This window comes from Lissotriton helveticus, chromosome 6, assembly GCF_964261635.1.
Source record: "Lissotriton helveticus chromosome 6, aLisHel1.1, whole genome shotgun sequence".
NCBI classification, from domain to species: domain Eukaryota; kingdom Metazoa; phylum Chordata; class Amphibia; order Caudata; family Salamandridae; genus Lissotriton; species Lissotriton helveticus.
This window is the reverse complement of record NC_136067.1, coordinates 1,642,582,726-1,642,605,177: the sequence shown is the minus strand read 5'-3', so window position 1 is coordinate 1,642,605,177 and position 22,452 is coordinate 1,642,582,726. Positions and strand designations below refer to the sequence as shown.

The 22,452-nt window shown below is 46.3% G+C and overlaps 1 protein-coding gene across 2 annotated transcripts in view; it reads left to right on the top strand.

Moving 5' to 3' along the window:
• The window catches only part of CLHC1 (clathrin heavy chain linker domain containing 1), a 522,096-nt gene extending 500,680 nt beyond the window's left edge, over positions 1–21,416 (top strand). For both annotated transcript variants that reach the window (XM_078649489.1, XM_078649488.1), the window contains 3 exons: positions 2,288–2,490; positions 6,202–6,381; positions 21,073–21,416. In XM_078649489.1, the coding sequence (XP_078505615.1) occupies positions 2,288–2,490; positions 6,202–6,381; positions 21,073–21,272 (583 nt within the window). In that variant the 3' untranslated portion in view covers positions 21,273–21,416. The remainder of the gene's footprint in view (positions 1–2,287; positions 2,491–6,201; positions 6,382–21,072) is intronic.
• The last annotated feature ends 1,036 nt before the right edge of the window (positions 21,417–22,452 follow it).

Sequence of the window (22,452 nt, the reverse complement as noted above, 5' to 3'; positions counted from 1 at the left end):
CATGCATGAAATTATGGACGCTCCCTTGGGCTCGCTTTAAAAGGGCCTGCCTCCAGGAAACCGGTGCTTGGTTTCTATGATGGTCTCTTGCCTTGGGATTTTCTGTTGCTGTTTTTTCCCTTGCTCCTTCTTTGTTGAGGTCTATGGTTGTTGGCCTCTGGAGGGCGGTTTGCTGACATTCCTTTCCCTCACTCCCCTACCTGTTTGTTATCCTGCCCCCTTGGCTTTTCTAGCAGTCAGTTGGGACCTTTTCTGATAACGGGAGACGCCAGGGAACACGCGGCTGCGTTTTCCATCAAGAGCTGGGCGTTTAGATTTCCTGGTCTTTTGTAGACCAACCGCCTTGTTGTGTATCTTTTGGGCGGTTACACGAAGGGGCTGAACAACGGCCGTTTTTTGTGCTACCTTCGTGTTTTTAGATCACAGGTTTTTTTTTGGGTGCTTTCCTAGCCTTGTGGACACCTTTTTTCCCCCTTCCTTGCCCCTATTTTTGACTTTCTCCTGTTTACGCCACCCCCTTTTGTTACTCTCATTATCCCTCCAAGGGTGTGTGGTTGGTCTGGGTTACCGAGTGGAGCTGTCATACAGGAAGACGTTTTCCCCTGTTTTGTTTGAGCTACTCCTGAGTAGTGACTAGGGTAAGCTGGGAAGTTGGTGGATTCGTGCGTGTACTTGGTACACAATTGGCGGGTCCAGTGTGTTTAATCTTGTTCCCCTTTCTTGTTTTTAAGGTCCCGGCTGGGGTCGAGTAGTCTGCTGCTGGGGGATCCGAAGAGACACGCTGTATTACCCAGGACCTTGTGTTTCCCTGTTTTGTTAACCCACCCTCTCCCTGCGTCGTGGTTTCCCATCACCTGGAGTTATACTTGTGGGTGTTGGGGGGCTACGGTGGGGGTAGGGGATTGGGACATTCTTCACTCCTGTGGTGTTGGGTCGGTTGGCAGGCGGAACAAATGGGATGGGGTCCCTAAGAGACCCCTTCCCCTCTGTGAATGGTAGTACACACATTTTTTAAGAGCAGGCAGTGGTCCCACAGATCACTGTCTGCTCTTAAAAAATGAATAGAAAACTTTAAATTGTTCTTTTTTAAATGCAACCTGTTTTCCTTTGAGAAAAATGGGCTACATTAAAAAAAAAACATTGATTGCTTTATTTGAAAGCAGTCACAGACATGGTGGCCTGCTGATCCCAGTAGGCCACCATCCCTGTGGTGGGTCAAAAATGGTAAATTACCTCATTAATATTCATGCAGTGGGTCAATTGGCAACCCCCTAGGAATTGCTAAATGAAACTCATGGAGTTTCATACATTAGGAATAGTGGTTACCTAATTGCGATTTGCCGAAACTCTCAATTAGGTAATCGCTATTCCTAATATTGATACATGTGACCCTTAATATTTTGTTTCTCAATCAAGTGGGGACATGACCCATTGCTATGTTAGGCATATTCAATATTAGCAATGAGGAGTTCCTGGGAATACTAAGAGTTTTATTTTTGTCATAGAGGGTAATTTATATTATTCTACATTTTCCCATCTAGGACTTCCACATCCTCAGAGTTAGAAAGATGCTATTGAGCTACCAGGTTTACGTGACTACTGATGTGTTTATTATTATAGGCATACCCCATTTTCAAGTGTAATCCTCGTATCCCCACACAGGCATTGTAATATCCCTTAAGCAGACTTACCTCTTACAGTGGGTCTGTGTAACACTGATGAGCAGAGTAGTTGGCTCAGCTCATATTTTGTGTGTAAAATGTTATTATAGAGATAAAGCACATTAACATACAAGGAGCTCAATGGTACCTCCATCCTGGTTGCTGTCCCAGTGAACCCTACTTTGTAAAACCTACTCAGTAAAGAAATCATAAATACGCAGGTGGATGAATGCCCCGCTATGTCATGTTAGCAGGCATGAGGTGAATTTCCTCTAGGTCTGATGGGCTAAGCTTGAAACTCCAGAGTTGAAAGTGCCATACTTCTACAGCAGCTTTGGGTCAAAGTCTAAGTGTACGGAATCTCCTTCTGCTGCGGTGAGGTTGGATCCCACCCTGTAAACCTGCCATTGGGCTTTTAGTGCTTCGTGGTGATTTGCAGTGTGTAGCCCACTTACTGCCTCTTCAAAGAACAAGTGTCTGTCTTACATATATTTGATGTAGCTCATGACAGATAAAGGTGTTTAGAAAATCTGACCAACAAAATAGTTTCACACAAACTACAAGAACTGAAAACGTTTTTTAGCAAAAACATATTAAAAAGTAATCTACTTGATGTTTGTGTTTAGACGTACTTTTTCAGAGGCGCTTGGAGATGCTATCTTGGAATACGGCTACACTGACCAAAACAACAAGGCCAAATGCCTTGCTTTGGCTCAAGTCGTCTACAGAAAATGTGCGGTTCACAGAAAAACAGCAGTCTGCATGTATCAGGAGGGTCGAGTGTGTGGATTGATGGAATTTATACACCATAGCAAGAAATTTACTTTGGGTAAGTTAAGTGATTTGTTTTTCATAAATACCTACAGTAATAACACAAGTTTTTATGCTGTGCTCATAGTTAGTGTTAGCTATGAGGATGGGAGAAAAGTACACAGGCAGCAAAGTTAATTACATCATTGAGAAACAAGAAGACAAACATTGGGTGGCCCACAAATAGACTGTTGGAGTAATCTAGCCTTTTCTTTTTCTGCTGTTGACACCATGCTGACATGGCTGAGGGAGTGTAGCTCGTATTAGTGTTGAACAACCGTTCAAGCTTTCTAGCAGTGGGGGAGAGAAGAAAGGATGTCAACAGGATGATAGAGATACTAATGCCAGCCAGTACCGAAAAGCAGAGAGACACTTGGAGACTTAAGAATAAAGTTGAAGTGTGAGAGACAAGAACGAGAGAACAAGTGTCATCAACATGGAGGTGGTATTAATAACGAAGGAAGAAGTAGAATGATGTTGGCGAGAAATAGAAGTGGCCATTGGGCCGAACTTTGAGGAACAAACCCTCAAAATGTTGCTGACCGTGCTGTAGCAAAATGATACAGACCAAGAGTGATTGAGGGATGGGAGGAAAAGTGTTCAAGTGATGTGGCAACAATACCAAGAGAGCCATGGGTTGTTTGCACACGGAAATGAACAAACTGGGCTAATGACATGTTAACAGGCTTGAGGGTAGGGATCAGTTCATTTGGGCATGTTGTAAATAAGGAGGGGAATGTGGTATGTTGGGCTTTAAAAGAGAGAGGGAGGAAGGATGGGGGAGCAAAGTTGTAAGAGCAATCCTAGAATGAACATTACTTGCCTCATCAGCTGTGAGGTTATAATGGGCAATTATGTTGTGAGGTGCCGTGATCGAATAGTTTGGAACAGATGCCCCTGATAGAACTTGTTTTTGGCTTCTTCATGGGTAGTAGTAAGGATGATAAGCACCAGCTTTCATTTCTCAAGTTCTTCGGGCTCCTTATATTTCTACTTACATAGGTGGGCATATATCTTCATTATATGGGAGTGGAAAATTGTTAATATTTAATGCTGGTTATGTGCCATCTCAGTACTAAAGGTTGAAATGGAAAAGTTATCGTCCAGTGCAGCATGTGAAGTTACATTAAGATCTTAACAGCAGTTCTTGGTATACAGAATGACTAGGGCATTGTAGACACCATTGGGGTATGCGTAAATATAGTCAGAGTGGGCTTTGCACATGCTAGTGGTGAAGCTAGTATTAGGTAGGTGGTATTTTATCTCAAACGTTTAAATGGATAAGGGCATGATCTGTGATGGATGGGTCCATTGTGGATTGTATATGAGCAAGGTTGATGAAGGATAGTGTCAAGGTCCTTGCTGCAAGATGCTTGGGCTTTAAATTATAAGCCTTTGAGCTTTAAAGGGATCAGTGGCAATAAGGTATACAGCTAAGAGTAGAAAGGCCATCAGGTATAACTGGAATAGAAGTAATTGATTTATTTTAAAGGAGGTTGACCTCCTCCACCATTGCAGGGGACAAATATACAAAATATTAGCAGGTAGTTACTAGTGTGTAGGATGACAGGTGTTGTAGAATCCTTATTATCCGCCTAGTGTTCACTGATTAAGGTGACGTATAGAAGGTATGAGAGTTCAAATTATCAGTAATTATGTTTTGTTGAAGAGCAATCAGTCATTCCATAAATACAGTGAGATTTTTCGGGTATTAGCAGATTGTCTGTAAAGTTCAAGAGTTAGATGTATGTTGAACCAGGTAAAGAGATGATTTAATATGGTTGAAGTTTGTTATGGCATGGGTTATTTATAAGGGATGAAGTGTTTATAGAAGAAGATACAGGGGGATATATATTCAATGGAAGTCAAAGTTCACAAGTGTGCAGGGACTTCAGATTGACCGTCCAAGCAGTGAAAACCGAGCGTTTTTTGTACTTCAGTCACATTTTGAATTTGGTAGCCAGGAGAAGGGTTGCCAAAATCCCACGGTTAAAGAGGCTGAATTGTCTAGTGGCCATACTGTGCATGCTGATAAAGCTGCATCAGACTGTTCCTCAGTTCTTGTGGCATGAATAGACTTGTTATTTGGAAAGGACAATGGGGTCTGATGATGATCCCAAAGGCAAAATGGCAGTGCTTTCATTCTTCATCCCTCATTGGCCCCAAGAGCAACAATGGATTGGCAACAACTGGGGAGAAGATCATCACACTGCCCGAGAATTCTGCTTACAGCTTGAGAGGTTTCTGTTGCTGGAGAAGGGAAGAAGCTGCTAAATGCCATGTTCTTGATTAAGTTCCCCTCTAAATATTAATTCATACTTCTAGCCCTTTCTATAAGCAACCCTCCCATGGTCCCCACTCTTTACATGAAACACGATTTATGTTGCTATGGAAAGAGAGAAAGGAAACACTAGAGGGAAGGCAGTGGACAAATTGGTAGCAGGACAATGTTTATGGTGAATAATTTACTTGGCCGGTCTTCTAAATGTGTTTTTATTGCTGGATTAAACAATGTTACTCAGACTTTTAGAAAGAGGACATTGGACTTGGAATATAAAAGGACTATAAGTAACTACTCAATTGGGGTTGGCCCGTACATTGCTAAAACCTGACTCACAGAATCAGGCTTTACAAATTTCTGCTTTGGCAGATTTCACTGAGTGCACCAGTAATTCTGCCAGTTAGGCAGAATATCTGCAGTACTAACCTTAGGGTTAGTGCAGGGGTGTTTCAGGGGTAGCTCAGATGTGGTGTGAGCCAAAGTGAAGTTAGTGGCCACCTCAAAAAATCCCTGTGGTGTTTTACACACAGTTTATGCATATGATATCTCAGCTAGCAAAGGCTGGTGTAAATGGCTCTGAAAGACACTCAGACACATCCGTATTTCGTGAACGTGTAAGGCAATGGGCTTAACAACCTAGAAGAATGTTTACCAAATGGGGATCAATAAAACAAAACATGCATTTGCTATGCAATAGGACTCGCATTTACGCAAGACGTATTGCATTGGAAATAGGAGTGCTGGTGGGCGAGAAGGCACAACTGGAGTGGGAAGGGGGCGGGGGCCGAGAAGGCACGAACTGCAGGAGGGGGGCACAGGATGAAAATAGTTCTTGAAGTAAAGGGGCCAGTAGGCATGGAAGGATGCAAATGACGACATGGTCATCATGAGGAGGGACTAACAAGCCTAAAACCAATTGGAAGGCAGAATTTAGGAACTAAGCCAATGAAAAAGCTGGGCGGAGCTCCCACGCCTTACATATTGGAGCATCTGCTCTGAATAGGGCAGATGGCTTGAGGTACTTGAGCCGTCGGCCTGATGTCGAATGGGTAAGGTTTCCACTGGCAGTATCATGACGTTTCGGCTAATATTAAATGGACTAGTCAAACAGGGAGTTGACAGACCGGATACTCCATCACAAGGGAGTACACAAGAGTGTAACCAAACTCTAAATAAGCCCTCAAAAACTCTAAATATGTAGAGTTGCATTAATGGTTTCTTCAAGTTTTACCAAGCTATGCTAATCCATTTTCCAATGTAAGTAGAAAAAGGAATGGTAACATTTCTAATATTAGGGAATGGGGAAGCAGTATTCTGAAGTGTTGCCTTTTTATTTTAAGATATTGAAAACCTTGTTCTAAAACTGTCTTGTGAAAACCAGTCTCAGAATCTGTATCCAATTTCAAGCATTGAATAAATATAAATACCTCTTTAATGTGCTTTTTTCAGATGACATACAGTTTTTGCTGAAACAGTGCCCAAGCAATGAATTAATTCAAAATCTCACCAGCAAGTGGAATGGAAAACCAGCAGTCTTGTCCATTGGGCAGGCTGTTCTGTTACTGATCTCTGCTGGTCACAAAGAAAATGGCTTTCAGTTACTTGAACAAATTAACATGACTGATAAAGGTAAGTGCTGCACACTTTCAAGTTACATTTATCAAATCATTTGGTTAAAAGTAATGCTTCTTGATGTTGAATCTAATGGTGATATACGTGTAATGCTCCTAAAATAATAAGTGAACGAGCATGTGTACAAAGAGTCAGAGGTTAAGGCTCCCTAAGGCATGTCCTTGTGCTGTCAAAGTACACTTGCCAAGTTGAGGTAAGTGGGGGTAGTGGGTTGCCGGAGATTACGTGTCAATAATGTGAGCAAAGCTGACTACTCTGATACTTGTAGTTGTCCATTTAAAATTGTATGGGCTCATAAACAACAATAAGCAAATGTGTTGGTTTAAAGGCTCAGATTGGCTGAAAGTGTCACATGACATGGGTTCACTTAGCCTGCATATGATCAGCACAATCAATGTCTTTAAAAAGGGGAAGACGGTGTTATCTGTTTAAGGCATATCATGTATCCTTCACTGTTCTTTAATACATAACCTTGTTCCTTTCATCACAGTCACTACTTCTGTTCAAGTCAATCACAATTTCTTAAATACTGCCAAAAATTAGTTAACAACCATACTCTCTCTTGCTTTAAACAAAATCACTCAAGCAAGTGTATTTTTGGTGCCTTTTGAAATGGGAGGAATTGACACGTTTGTTTCACCCCCTTTCTTCTGACACTACTTTGGATGAAAGAACATCTTGTTGCCTGCTGATCTAAGACATCGTCGGGCAATGGATAGAAAAGTACTGCTTTAGTTAACGTAGAGCTCTACACTATATAGTGATTTAAGAATCAAAGCTAGAGTGAGTTTTATATTGAAAATGTGCAGCAACTGGGAGCCAGTGCCCCACCCCAGGTCTAGGGGAAATAATGTGCCCCTTTTGTTCAATTAAAAACTGCCATACTGGCATAGTTTTGCAACGCTTGTAGCCTTTGGACTTAGAGGTCCTGGCTTATAAGGCATTAACATAATCCTGTTTGGGTCTATCACACCTCTAGGAATGGTAAATGATTCTTCCCAAGAGAGTGAGAGCATCTACGTAATAACATAAGGTGATAGTTTGATGTCTGGAGACTTTACTCACCTGACTTTTCTTAGTAAGTAGCTCATCAAAAAGTACTCCCAACATATTACTTTATCTCTTAATGAAATATCTTCATCCCCTACACGAAAGAGGATGTATGACGTTTCAACGCCTGCTTTTACCACGCATGCCTTTACAATGCAGCTATTACAACGTAAGTCATTACAACGACTTGCGTGAGGGCGCTGGATAGTGGAATAGTTTAATTTCCTATTCCAACTCCAGTCCCCGTGGATAGTAAGGAAGGTGTTGGATAGAAAATTAAACTATTCCCTATCCAACACCGCCCTCCAGCGAAAGTCGTTGTAACGACTTTCGTTGTATTTCCTGCGTTGTAATGGTAGTGCGTGGTAAAAGTTTTGTTGTAAACGATGTTCCCCCACGAAAGAAGTGACTGACAGAGCTCCTGTTTTCTAGCCAGTGATCTGTGCCAAAGAGCTGAAGCTAAGTGTTGGAAACATTTAAGCTCAAACAACTTTTGTTAATTTAATCTTGTATTATAGATAACACCTGTGTTACCTTCTGCTGAGCATTAGATAGTCTATCCCGCTAAATCAGTGGTGTCAAAAGCTGTAGATACATCTAGTAGCATTACTAAAGCAAAATTAATTGCATTGACTATATTCAAAATAGCAGTCTGAATAACCCAAGGCATTTCCTGTGCCTCTGTAAGAGCGAAAGCATAACTGTGTGCCACTCAAAATAAAATTTTTATATTTGGGAACTTTGAGCTGCACTTTACCTCCTTTTTCATATTTTTTAGCAGCCATTGAAAATTTGAGATAGGCTGATAATATATTGAATCCAACTAATGAAGACTTATTGCGGCATGGCTCTCCAATGTGAATGGTTGGATTTAAGCGTCTCTTTATAGCAATAGTCTTGTCCAAAAAGCTCTTCCAAAAGATAAATATGTTCGTCCAATGCTTAGTTGGGGTAGGTCCTATATTAGCCTTCTCATCCACATCAGAAATAGAAATCCTATGTTCAGACTGATCAGTTTTACTTCGATAATAGCTTTAACACATTGTTAGACCAATCATCTGGAAAATGAGGCGGCCTGTTCAAGAGATATGGAAGAGGACATTATTTTTTGGCATCCACAATAGATTTTTATAGACCTACCTAGAATCTTCCAATTCTAAATGTGTCAGATCACAAGTGTTTTTCTGCCTCACACATTCCAGGCTCATAACTTCACTTTGCATCCTTCTTCTAAAAAGCATGGTCGAAAATGTTTTGGGGTGTTCTTTCTTGACATTTTCTGTGGGGCCTGCTTATTGACAAAATAAATAAGTAAATGGTTATAATATTCATTATTTGTTGGGTAATTCCCAAATATAGCTACTTCGCCTGCTCAGTTGTGTGACTGAGGGGCTGAATTATAGTTTGGCAGACAGCATACTCTGTCGCAACAGTAATGAACTGCTCTCTCTGTCAAATTGATTCACAGACGAGTGGACCTTAAGTGGATCAGCAATGGAGGCTACTCTTTCTCTGTCACTGACATACTCCTCCGACAACACAACGGAATGAGGTCAGTCAGAGGTTTGGCCAATCTACCATCCACCTGATACAGAGTGGACGGTCGAATAGCCAGATTTTACTCTCTCTTGATGCCATGAAAAACATGGTGAAGGGGCACTTGATTTTTAACTGCAGGCATAAGCAGGTATATAAATCTCAGTTTTTTGCATATTTCTGTGACTTAGGCCTATAGCATGCAGAAACATTAAGAATATCGGCCTTTAATAGGTTGTATGCCACAAACAGAATTGTTGTTTACTTTTTTTATTGGGTATCCCTTAATATGCTACTCAGCTGTACCGTTTTGTTGATTTTGGATGTTTTACTGACTGACTTAGTTTTGTCATGATTTGAACCTGGGACCTTTATATAACATACTTATCGCGAGTCATCAATGACTAATACACTGAGCTTATTTTACCAACTTAATTAATAAGCCTTCCATTTCACAGTGCCTGGGCAATTATCCCGTGGTGAAACTCAGGAAGGTAAAAGCATTACCTTCGATACTTGCCAAATAGAAGCTACAGTACTTTACTTCAAATACAGGGTGTGGCTAAGCTGGCCATGATGGCGGACGTTGCTCTCAAGCTCTGCGCACTTGTCTGCCCATCGGCATCCATCATGGTCGGTGGGACACCGCGGGGCGAGGCAACACTGCGAGGGGTTCCAGAGTCTCCGCCACCTCCTTGACGAGGTCTTTGGACCGGTGTTCGGGCACTGCAGGAGGCTGGCGCCGCTTGGCTGCTCACAACATGGCGTGCCTGGCCCACACCAGCCTGCATAACTGCAATGTAGTTCTTCCTTGGAGGTTAGCGGGAAGCGGTCATCCCGAATCCTCAGCCGGGGCCCCGTTAAGGTGGTGCAAGGGGGCCCCCCAACTGGTGGCGCTGCCCTTTTGCGAGTCCCATCCATAGCAGAGGTGGATACCGCAGGGTGCTTACCTGGTGGCTGTCTCCAGCTGCGGGCCTGCCCAATCCGTCTGGCTCAAAGAGGCGCTGCTACTGATGGCACAGCACTGTCGGCCCCCAGTGAGGCAGTGGTGATCACGGGGGCTGTCTGGTGGGATCTCGGCCTGTATGGCGGGGCCTCAACTGTGGGGAGGCAGAGATGACACTCGCTACTGGACTGGTGGCTCTGGGGCTCTGACCTGCCCTTTGTGCCTTCAAGCCTGAGGCCTGCCTGCTTGCTGGGCTAGAGCCCTGTGGTGCTGCACGGTGCAGGGAGCTGCCCCGGAGGCCCCAGCTGGGACATTGTTCTCTGTGCACGCAGCCCGAGGACATCTAAGTAGAGCCACTACAGGTGAGTAGAGCTGCAGCACGACTAGGATGGGGACTAGAGGCTCAAACCCCCGTCCGGCCTCTGAGTCAGCACCATATTCGTGGTTCAGGGGCTGTGGGGCCGTCCAAGAGGAGCTGGGGCCCTTCCTTCCAAGGCCCCTCCCCAAACACAGCTGAAATGACTTCGGCCCTGGCGGAGAGGTGACTTCTGTTGGCATGCTGGGAGGGGGGGCGGCCGCAGCATCTGGCCTCTGTATCGGCACCCTCATCAAGGCGTGGGGAGGGGAGACTGTTGTCAAGGAGTTGCGGCCCTGTCTCTTCCTGTTTCTTCCTGGTGCCCCTCCTGATTTCATTAGTACAACCCCTTGCCCAAAGAGAGGAGGCCCCTACTACAATGCTGGGGGGGGGCTTTGTGACTTTTGACCCCTGAATCGACTGAGATCTTGTGCCTCCTGGCTGTGCCTTCCTTGACTCAACCTGGGCCTCAAGGTGCGTGGGCTCCTGCTGGTCTGCTGGTGGGAGAGGCCCTCCTGGTGAGGGCGGCCAACTCGCGGAGGAGAGCGGCCGCAGTTGACCCCTACTGCCTAATCTCTACCGGAGTGGCCTCCAGAGCTCGGCGGGGCACACCGCCATTGATTGGGAACTCTAAGCAGCAGCACGCATCCACCTTCAAAGTGGAATGACCTAGCCTGCGGTACTCCATGGACAAGACTCTCCTGCCAGCCGGTCTCCTTGAATGCAGACCTGGGATCCTGCTGGGCATGACGCAGGGCGGTATGTATCTATACCCCTGACACAAGGGCCCTCGCATGCTAGCCTATAGCCCATCACAGCAGACACCTGGGATGGAACAAGCATCTCCGTCGCTGTGACCCTCTCCCCGAAGCCTTTATCCAGAGCTGTGCCAGCATCCTACGCCATGGGCAGATTGGGTCCAGACGCCGGCCACCGTACTGCAGGCCTTCCCGGCACTTGACCCCCTGTGGAGTGAGGAGACAGGAATGATGACTCTCACTACATCCGACAAGTTAGACAATGTGCTGGCAGCGATAGAGCACTCCAGGATCACAATGGAGGACAGGTTTGGAGTCCTGGCTGCTGATATTAACCCTTACTGCCCACAACCACTTATGAAGGAGCATCAGGCTGCAATTAGAGATCTTAAAGACTATGAAACCCAGCTGGATAACATGGCGGACGACTTGGAAGGTTACTCTCGGTGGAGCAATGTTCGAATTCTGGGACTTCCGGAGGGAATTGAAGAATCCGATCCCATTGAGTACCAGGAGACCCAGTTATAAACATTTACCCTTGACCTCGGATCTCACCCTTTTCTTTTCCATTGAAAGAGTGCACTAGGTCACGGCACGATGTCTTTCCCCCGGGCTCCCCTCCTCACCAAATACTGGCAAATCTCCTTCACTGCAAAGACAGAGATGCGGTGCTCTGCCCTGCCAGGGGGATGGGACCCCTGCAGGTTGAAGACAAGCATTTCATGTTGTTTCTTAACTATACTCGTGATGTGCAGTGCCAGCGATCATCCTTCTTGGAGGTGAAACGTTGACTTCCGCAACGAGGAATACAATATTCACTGCTATTTCCAATGCGCCTCAAGATTATCTTTAAGGGCACCACCCTCTTTTTCACTGACCCCGCTGAGGGATGGGACAGGACTGACCAACACTTGAATGAACTTAAGCTACTGTACACCGATCATAGCCACAATGCTCAGGTGCCTCGGAACAAGCGCAAAGCAAGACACAGACTCCGCTGTGCGCAAAACCCCTGCACTGAGTGGCCTTCACCAGTTCCCCCAACCAGGAACAAATTATAGCAGACCGCAGGCGAGCCCTGCAGACTGCAGCGAACCTAGGGCCTGGCTCTACAGCCACGGACGACGACAAAGGCCCCCACATTTTCACCTCTGAGGATGACCCCAGCTGCTCGGGCAGCTCCCAGACTGATTTGCCAACACCTCCCTCAGTGACTTAGCAGACAGCCGACACCCTCATCTAGCTGGCCCGCAGTGACGTATCTGTGCTAAGGATCGCACGGTTGCACAATGCCACATTAGTGCATCCTTGGCACGGCCGACAACCTTTATCACTTAACATTAAGGGGCAGTTAAACTCCCTTTATTTTGGCTGTATGTCTAGCTCACTCCCCAATAACACACTAGAGCATGCCACACACATTTTGTTTGGGCATACCGCCGGTTGTGGTAGACTCCCAGTATTGGGATTATCCCACTCCCCTGTTCTCGCATATTCTCCTTGCCCTTCTCCTCCATAGACCCTCAATACTATGGCGGGGGGCGGCACTTTGATACGTGGGCAGGAACACTGCCACTTGGGAGGGGCCCCCCTACACGAATTCTCTACCATAACTACCACATCGTCATGGCCTCAGCCGCTGACTTTAGCTTTCTCACTCTCAACATCTGAGGCATGCACACTGCGCGCGAATGCTATGCTGTCTTCTCCTATGTCAAGCACTAGCAGGTCCAGGTTGTTTTTCTGCAGGATACACACTTCACTGCGGGAGTGTTGGATAAGCTGCGTAGGCACTGGAGAGGCATTCTTTGTGCCACTACCTACTCAATGTACGTGCAAGGGGCTCTGATGTGGATTCGTCCCGGGGTCCCTTTCCAAGAAACCCATAGGGCAGTCGTTAAAGATGGCCAGTACGCCCTACTCGAGGGATGCCTGGTCTGCCAGCCCATACTACTGGCTAGCATCTATGCACCAAACACTGATCAGGATAGATTCTGGGTAGCTCTCACAGGCACGCTGGCCCACTACACAGCACACCCATAGGTATGTTTGAAGGACTACCACTGTGTACTTGACATGTCCTTAGACAGGTCTCATCCTCCCCGCCTGCACTCCCCACCATACATACAGGTGGAGCGCTTTCACGCCTGGAAGCACCACTGGACACTCATCGATGCTTAGAGGTCCCGACATCCCACATCCAAACTATACTCTTTCCACTCCATCACGCACAACCTCTAAGTGCGCCTCAAACTCTTTTATTTATTTATTTATTTGATTTATATAGCGCATTATAACCCAGGGGTCTCTAAGCGCTTTGTCAGGATCCACTTAGGCAATTAAAAAAGGATACAGCTGGTCAAAAATTAGAGGCAACCCCACGCTTGCTGAAAGAGCACTGTTTTTAATCTCTTTCGAAAGGACAGCAACTTGGTTTCTTTCCGCAGTTCCATTGGTAGTTTGTTCCAGAGAGCTGGGAGGGTATGGGAAAAGGCACGACCTCCCACGGTAGCCAGTCTGCAACTTGGTTGGGTAAGGAGGGTAGCTTCTGCAGATCTTAGCGCCCTACCCGGCCTGTAGAGGGTCAGCTGTGATTTCATATAGCTTGGTGCCCTACCATATAGGGCTTTGTGGACAATGCACAACCCTTTGAACATTATCCTCTGCTTGACTGGCAGCCAATGCAATTCTCGCAGGAGGGGGGATGCATGCGTGTTCCTCGGCTTATTAAAAATGAGTCTAGCAGCGTCATTCATGACGACCTGCATCTTGTTCAGAAGTTTTTGCGGCAACCCTATGTACAGCGAGTTGCCGTAGTCCAGCCTGGCTAGGATCATAGCAGAGACCGCACTCCTCAAGGTGGAAAAAGACAGCAACGAGGAAACTTTCCTAAGTTGTCGAAGGAGGCCGACGCAAGTGCCCACCACAGCCATAACTTGTTTTTTCATGGACAGCTTACCATCCACATGGATGTCCAGGCTTTTTACAACAACCGCCGATTCTGGAGGTTTACCTAGCTCCCTTGGCCAGAATTGATCCTTCCATGGGTTGCCAGCGATGGTGATTGGCAACACCTCGGTCTTATCCGGATTGATCTTTAAAGAATTCCTGGACATCCAGTTGGCTGTACATCTCAAGATATTTTGCAATCTTGCGAAGGCATCCTGGCCATCATCCAATTGGATGATAATCTGGGTGTCGTCCGCGTAGTTGTACACCTGGCATTCCATCTTTCTCTGTGCTCCCCCAATTATACCCTTAATACAACATACTGATTACTTGGGTCGGGTAATTTCTGATCATGACGCACACACCCTGACCCTCGAGTGGAGACTCCCCTCACCTCCCGCCCTCCCCGGAGGCTACCTCGGGACTGTCTCAAGGCTTCATTGTTCCGCAAGCAGCAGCAGACTAGCATCCCCAAATACTTTGCTGAAAAATAAAACATGGCGTTCACTAGGACACTGGAATGGGATGCTTTTAACCCCTTCGACGCTCATGACGAGCTGGGCTCGTCATGCAGTAGCCTCCTGCTACGCTGATGACGAGCCCAGCTCGTCATGTAAAGTGGTATCTGCTGATTCCCAGCACAGGAGAAAAATCCCCATAGCGTTCAAGGTGTTAAAGTAGTGGTCAGAATAACCTGTTTTAAACAGATTGCAGAGTCCGCACAACTCTTGAGAGAGATTTGTATGTGGCAGTGCGCAACTAAGCTACCATCAGCCAGGTGACCGATGCTGACCGGGGACTCACACCCGGATAGTAGAGGCGAATACTGCATACGCTGCTCTGCTCGAGAACCTGAAGCTGTATAATTTTAAGGTCCATGCCGCCAGGGTGCACCGAGAGGGTGAGAGGCTGGGCTCACTCTTGCTGTGACTCATCGACAAGAATCAGCATCCAGCCCTGTCACAGACGTGATCACTCTCACTGCCGACAGGGTCCAAACTCAAACTGATATCTTACAAGCCTTTTACGACTATTACTCCCCCATATACCGGGCGCCGCTGAGTACTTGCACGTTATCAACAGACGAGTTACTAGCGGACCTCTCTCTACCTCAGATCCCCACTCACGCAAGGGACTCCCTGGATACGGAGATCACCTCAAATGACGTGGAGTAGGCAATTCTTGGCCTAACTCAGAACGAAACTCCGTGCTTAGATGGCCTGCCTCTAGAATACTATAATACATGCTCAGCCCTCCTGGTGCCTCGACAGACGACAATAAACAAGGTGACTCTGGAAGGTGGCGAGTTCCCCACTACCTTCGCATGTCCCTCTTGGTCTTGATTCCAAAACTAGACAGGGACCCAACCCAGTTGGCCCCCTATAGGCCAATGGTCATACTTGGTGCCGATTACAAAATCCTGGGCAAAATACTAGCTGACCAATACGCTGAGGTTCTCCCTGGGCTTGTGCATTCAGATCAGAATGGCTTTGTTCCTGGCCGAAGCACCTCCCAAAACATTTTTGGCCTCTTCCACATCCAAGACCAGGTGAGGGGTAGGTTTCTCCATGCTACCTTCCTCATCCATGACTTGGAGAAGGCGTTTGATACCCTGACCTGTTCTTACCTTTTTGCGGTACTCACCCGCATTGGGGTGGGACCTAATGCGGGTGCGTACACAAAGTTATTGTACTCGAACCCCACCTCCTGGATCCATCTAAGCGGTCACATCTCGGCTCCCTTCCAAATAGGCTCAGGCACGCTTCAGGGGTGCCCACTCTCCCCCCTGCTTTTTTGCGTTGGTTATGGAGCCCTTAGCCATACATCTCCGGAAGAGGGGTTGAAATGGGGTATTCCTTTAGCTGGAAAAACTCACAGTGTGTCCCTGTATGCCGATGACCTGCTTCTGTACATAAGGGACAGAACAGCTGATCTTGACCCCCTCTGTGCCACGCTTGTGGACTTTGCTGCAGCGACTGGACTGTGAGTCAACTGGACAAATTCTGCTGTTTTCCCACGTAGCCCAGACCTCCCACCATATGAGGTGCGCATTGGGGCCTCCTGCCTTGTTTGGCATGCACAAGCCCCCTGTTACCAGGGAGTTTGCCTATATCATGCTTCTCGCGATTTTACAAAGGCAACCACCGCAGGGCCTTGATGGGAATACGTTCCCTGCTAGGTTTTTGGAGGACACTGCCCATAGCCCCAATTGGCAAGATTCCCCAGGCAAAAATTGTCATTCTATCTCGCCTCCTATATTACTTTGCTAATCTCCCAGTCATCCCACCCCACTCCTTTTTAAAAGAACTGGATGCACTCCTCTGTTCACTTATTTGGGGAAACTGGCAGCAGGCGATTCGCCTTGGCCAAGTTGCAGTTGCAGAGGGACCATGGAGGTCTTGAAGCCCCTTCCTTCGAAGCATACTTCCTGGCAGCGCAGCTTCAATGGCTGTTCCCTGGACAGCCTGGCGCTATTCTGGGGAGACCTGCCGCTGCCGGGAATTAGTTGCGTACTCCACCGGGGACTCGTCCCGACGTACCTCGTACAAGTGTCAATAGGGAAAGCTAGTATGGCTAGGATTCATTGTCTTTCCCGGAGCACTCCACTCTGTGCCCCTCTGCTACCCCGGGTCAGCTTACCCTGAGGCCAAGGCTATTACATGGCAGGGGAATTACATGCCTGGACAGGGCACTCACTTCTTTAAGTGGAAGCCCTTTTTTCGGACGACCATCTTCTCCTCTTTGCCCAACTAGCCAAGGAGAGGTGACTCTCTCCAGGGCAGGTCATCCTGTACCGGCAACTCATACACTCCTGCCAGCTTCTCTGGGATCTGTCCAGGGACAAACCAACAACACATCCAATGCTTCAGCCTAAATTGACCATGGGACCAGGCCGTCTCCTCGTCACCTGGTTATACAGAGCCATACGTGAGTTGTCGCCACACAGCTAGACACACTTCGCCAAAAGTCGGAGGAGGAGTTTGGGAGGGTGTTTTATGATAAGCAATGGGAAAAAGCCCTAGCGTTCCACAAGAAAGTCTCCCGAAACTCATGTTACAAGAAAATACAGTTCTTTATCCTACATCCAGCCTGCCTAACACCAGCACAGCTCCACCACCACTTCCCAGAGTCACACTTTGCTTGCCCTGATGTCAAACTCCTGATGCAACACTTTAGCATATGTTATGGTCCTGCTTGGCCCTACAACATTTCCGGTGTGCCATCCAAGTTACACTACAGGAGGTCACAGGTCTACAGGACATATACACGTGGGAAGCCTACTCGCCTTCAAGATCAGGAAGCAGCACAAGGTATGCATGCGTGTCCCTGCCCTAGCCCTACTTTAGCCAAGCGTGCAATCACACTGCACTGGCATGCACCCGCGGGCCTCCCAGTGGAAGCATGGGCAGGGCAATGCACACATGGGGTGCTGCAGAGGAGGAAGCACTTCGATATGAGGAGATACGTCGGATTCTCTGATGCCCTATCTCCCCACAAAAGGCCCTCTTGCTCAACACTTCTGGCAAATTTCTGACAAGGACCTTGCACCTCCGCCACTTTAGGGCTCATCTGTAATATCCAGGGACCCCTCCTCCCCGCGCGTTGACTTCCCACCACCGTGGAAGCTACCCTTCACTAGTACATATTCAGCCCCACCACTATCTAGCACAATGAAGAACCGTAGTACACTTTCCCTGAGCCTAGTATTGAGCTCCATATTGCCAACTCTGAACTAGAACCGTGCCGGCTCTCCGCCCTCTTACTGCTGTGCCCCCCCTGCAGTGTTTGCACCAAGTTAATGGCTTAGTTTTGCTTATGGTAGAAACACAATAAGGCAACACCAAGGATGGGAGAGGCTTAAAGCTTTTAAGCCCACCTAATGGCAACGTCCAGCATTGAACGTATGTCATTGAATATTCTTCTATGCCTTTAGACTCCAACAATGCTTCCTGTGTAATGTACTTTGATGCACACGATCACACACTGTAATGCTCCTTATAAATTCTGAAAAAAACAATACAAACTTTTTTTTTTAATGGTTACGTCCAAATACTAGCAAAAATTGAAGAACGAAGTTCAAGAATGAAAAGTCTGAATTTTACTTTCATAGGATCACTCATATTGGATAAAATGTCCGCCATTTCAGGCAGACACAAAGAGTCCCTGGCATGCTTTTGCAATTCTACACCGGTCAAATATTTCCAGAAGTTCCACGTAGGTAACATTTATGCATGCATCATTCCTCCAAGTGGAAATTTCTATATGCGGTAATGTAATGCACATGTTCATTTGCACTTTTTGCTTTTACTTTTTTCCCCCATGAGGAAAATATTTTTCTCTGTGCAGGAACCCACTTTCTCTATATATCCACAGTAAGTGTGGGGGGGTCCCGCTCCAATCCTACCCTGGAAAAGCTTGTTTCTATCCTTCAAGAGTAAATATGAGTGATTCCAGGGTGGGATAGCTACCTGCATTGAGTAATGGAATACCAACAAAATGTGAGGCTTCCTATTACCTACCTACTTTACAGGCCAGCTCACACGGGAACACCCAAAAACCGCCCTAACTCCTAAATTTCGCAATTGTCGGAAAGCCACCCTACTGGTGAAATTTCCAAATTTTCCAATACCCTTTTTAGGAGTAAACAGGTAGTAGTGCTGAGTCTGTGAATCAGAATACCTTTGCAGATGTGTTTTGTGCACTCTAAAGTATATATACTCTTTGGCATCCAAAGAACTCTGTGAAGTGGTGGTAAGTTTCCACCAGTAGCTTGTGTCTATAACCATTCCAACCATTCCAACCTGGGCTTAAACATACTGAGAGGGGCTGAGCCATCCTCTCCAGAAAAGAGCCAAATGATTTATGAAAAAAACCATAAACAATGAATCACTAAAAGATAGATCTGTTGTCTTATTGGAAATGATCTACTCTTGCCTTTGCTTACACTTGTTTGGTCTTGAATTTTAAGGTTCATTTTCTTTGGCGTTGGGGCTGGTGTGTTGGGAAGCTTGCATCATCCTACAGCGCTATTGTTTTTTGAAAGGGCAGAAACGCCATGCTCCATTGCCTCCACCCACCACTCTCCATGTGCATTTAAGCAGAAAAGTCGCTGTTTCACATAGTGTCCGCCGAGCTACACTTGTCGACATTTTGGCTGGGGATGTTTTTCAAAACTGAATAATTGTGTGATATTTTCATGAGCAGCAATGTGTTTAAATTGCAGTGAACTCGTTTAATTGTGGCTGTTTAGCTGAAATGCTTTCTAAAGAACAAAAGACTTGGTATTTGCGAAGCAGTACAACTAACTATTATGAATGCAAATTTACAATTTGCAGTACGCAAAACTGCATTACGATTCAGAATGGACATTTCAAATCACAGTGCAAGAGTTGCAAACCATTTCCACTAGCCAGAGATGGGGGATAGATAATAATAATAATTATAATAATCCACATTTGTAAAGCGCACAATCACCCGTAAGGGTCTCTAGGCGCTGGGGGCCGTCGGGAAGATTAAGCAAGCTATTGCCCAGAGTCACATGGTGCTGGGCTAACCTGCCGCCGGAGCCGGGGATCGAACCCTGATCCCCAGATTCCAGCGTCAGTCGCCCTGGCCGCGGCGCCACACCTCTCCCTCGCTGTGGGATTTCGCTCTGGAGTGCACAAATGTATTGCAACCTTTTTTGGGGTCGCAAAATCGTGAACTAATTAGCTTGTAATCAGATTGTAATTAGGTAGTAATTTGTAAAGTGTAAACTGTCAAAATGTGACCTTTTTCAGAATGCTTGTCATGTCTGCAGATAGTGGTCTCACTGGCCGCTGTGTGCACGCCCCAATGTCACATTTATGGCACTGTATAACCCCTTTATCCAGGGCTTTAAGTGGAAGAAAAAACTTGGGGGTGTCTCAAAGAGGCGTGGCCAATGTAATTAAGGGCGTGGCTTAAAAAACACGGAAGCTAATAATGGGCTTAGCATAGTGTGCCGCCTGACCAGTATTTTGCTTTTTCTGTCATTGCATCCAGATATATGCTACAACAAGTAACATCATACCTACAAGAAGTCAGGGCTATTGGCTATTGGCAGTGGCATAAGATAAACAAGCAGCAACTATGACTTGTTTATAATATGGAAAAAGCTTTCACTTAAAGCCCTGGTGACAACACAACAATGTTGTTGCTCCTGAGTTTCAAAAAGAGAAGGGAAATCCAGATAGAAAATTACTCTCTTTAAAGGATTTCTCTTCCCCTACAACGCTCACATGGCATGACGTCATGCCATAACTTCTCCCCTAGTGAGAAGTGAGCAGTGTGAACAGCGCACATCCATGTGCCTGCTGTCACTGCAGTCCGGAAAAAACAGACCGCCTGTGCCAGGGCACACAACAGAGCCCGATACAGACCCGTTTCGAGGCCCCCTTTAAAAAAATGCTGGTGCTCAGCACCAATGAGACCTAGCCAACTTAAACCCCTGCCTTTCAAGGCCAGACTGGCCGCAGCGAGCACCGGGCGTTTCCCCGGTGGGCCGCCAGGGTGGGGCTGGTTTTGGGACACTGGGGTGCCATTTTTGGTACCGGGGCTGGCGATATCGGCCTCCTGTAACAAAATTGGCTGAAATCGGCCCTAGCAAACAGGTCAGCGGTACCCCCTCATCCCCCCAGGAGGGCCGGCCAAGCAGTTTGCCAGGGCCGTTTTGAGTTCCCAGTCCGGCCCTGCTGCCTTTACCTATTAAGGAGAGGGGGGCCACAGGCATATTGAGAATGTGGGTCAGGATCGAGGTCTGTCGTCCATTGCTGGCCACCTCCATCTGAGCGTATGCTGCGTTTTGTATGGAGCCCAAAGCTTATTCATGTCTCATTAATATTCATGAGGTTGGCAGATTGTGACTTTTTGTGGAAAAAAACCTTGTTGGTGTGAGAGCATAAGCATCCCTGCTGCTGCCGAAGGAGGTGCTGGTAGTAGTGATGCAAAAACTGATCTTCAACCATCTTTTTTGCGCTAAAGTAAAACCGTACACTATTCTTTTAAACGCAACCCATTGAGGAAGATTTCGCATAATTCTAATTGATACATGTCTATTGTTTTTATCTTATCAGATGCACTGGAGAAAGCTATTCTCAGTGACGAGGCCTGCACACTCGAAGAATGGGCCGAGATTGCAGATGAGTGTTCAAAAGATAACTACTACATTCCCTTGTCGCAGATGATCAGGTCTATCCTCACATCCCAGGAAGGAACCGTGGACATTTTTCCCTACGATGATTATTCAGAGATAATGGCACACGTTTACATGTAGTTCGTTTACTGACCAGCAGGGGGAGCTCTGGTCACACCTCATCTATATAGCGGTCTCGCTTGATGGTATAAAACGCCTATGAACGTCTCGGAAAAGAGAACTTTCTTTGACCTGTCTTCTTCAATAAAAATTGTTATCTACGAGTTTCATTTTTAAATGCCGTTTTACTTAGATTCATTACATTGTGTCTGTAGTACTGTGTTTCTGGGGAGCATTTCCTGGCACCTCGTTTATACCTTCTATACAGTGGTCGAAGTGGGGGGAAAAGTAGGGGAACTGTGGGCGGAGAATCGGAGGGCAGCAATAACCTGAGGGTTGGGTCAGTGGGCGGAGTCAGAGGCGTGGCCAGAAAAAGCAAACCATCCCAATTTTTAGTATTTGCCATTTCACTGACATTTACATTAAAATACATTCACAAAGTGGGATATGTTTCCAATCATAGAATGTCCCAAAAATGCTTAAAAGTGGAATCACAAGCCATTAGCTTCCAAACCTTGCAGTTTCTGTCATCAGCACATCTCTATTTTTCCAAATATCCAAGTTTGCAAATGCTTTCCACATAATTATAGCTCTGCCATTTGGCACATAATACATCATCTGCTGCATAATCAGACGATTTTAACTGAAGAATTGTACCTCAAAAGGATCAAAAGTTACAAAAAAATGTGACTTGTGTTGCTGCGAAGTGGAGGGCCTTTGCAAACATTGACTAGTCACCTTTCTCACTGCGGCATTTGCATATTACACTGGTAGTAATGAAGCAAAATCTTTGCAGAGAGTGTTAGTATGTGTAAAAACTTCAAAATAATACAGTAGCAGAAAATGTAGTGGATTATGCTGCAGCCTTTTTTTCTGCTGCATGATTTAGTCAACACTGCAACATATTTTTTCCTCAATTGCTGCATAATTCCAGTGGCCCCTAAACAGGCAGCACATGTTAATAGTGCTTGTGTATAAAGCAAAGAGACCAAAAGGTTTACAAACTTACTTTGGTGTGCATGCTAATCCTGCATTGCCGATCGCTGGTAAATTGCACTACTACATCTGATACAAGGCCAATGGGGGTACCAATGGATGAGGCGGACTGGGCGTAAGGGTCCTGTAACCTCAGTAACAGAGTCATTGTTGTTCTAGGGCAGGGGTACTCATAGTACGGCCCGCGGGCCACCAGCGGCCCGGC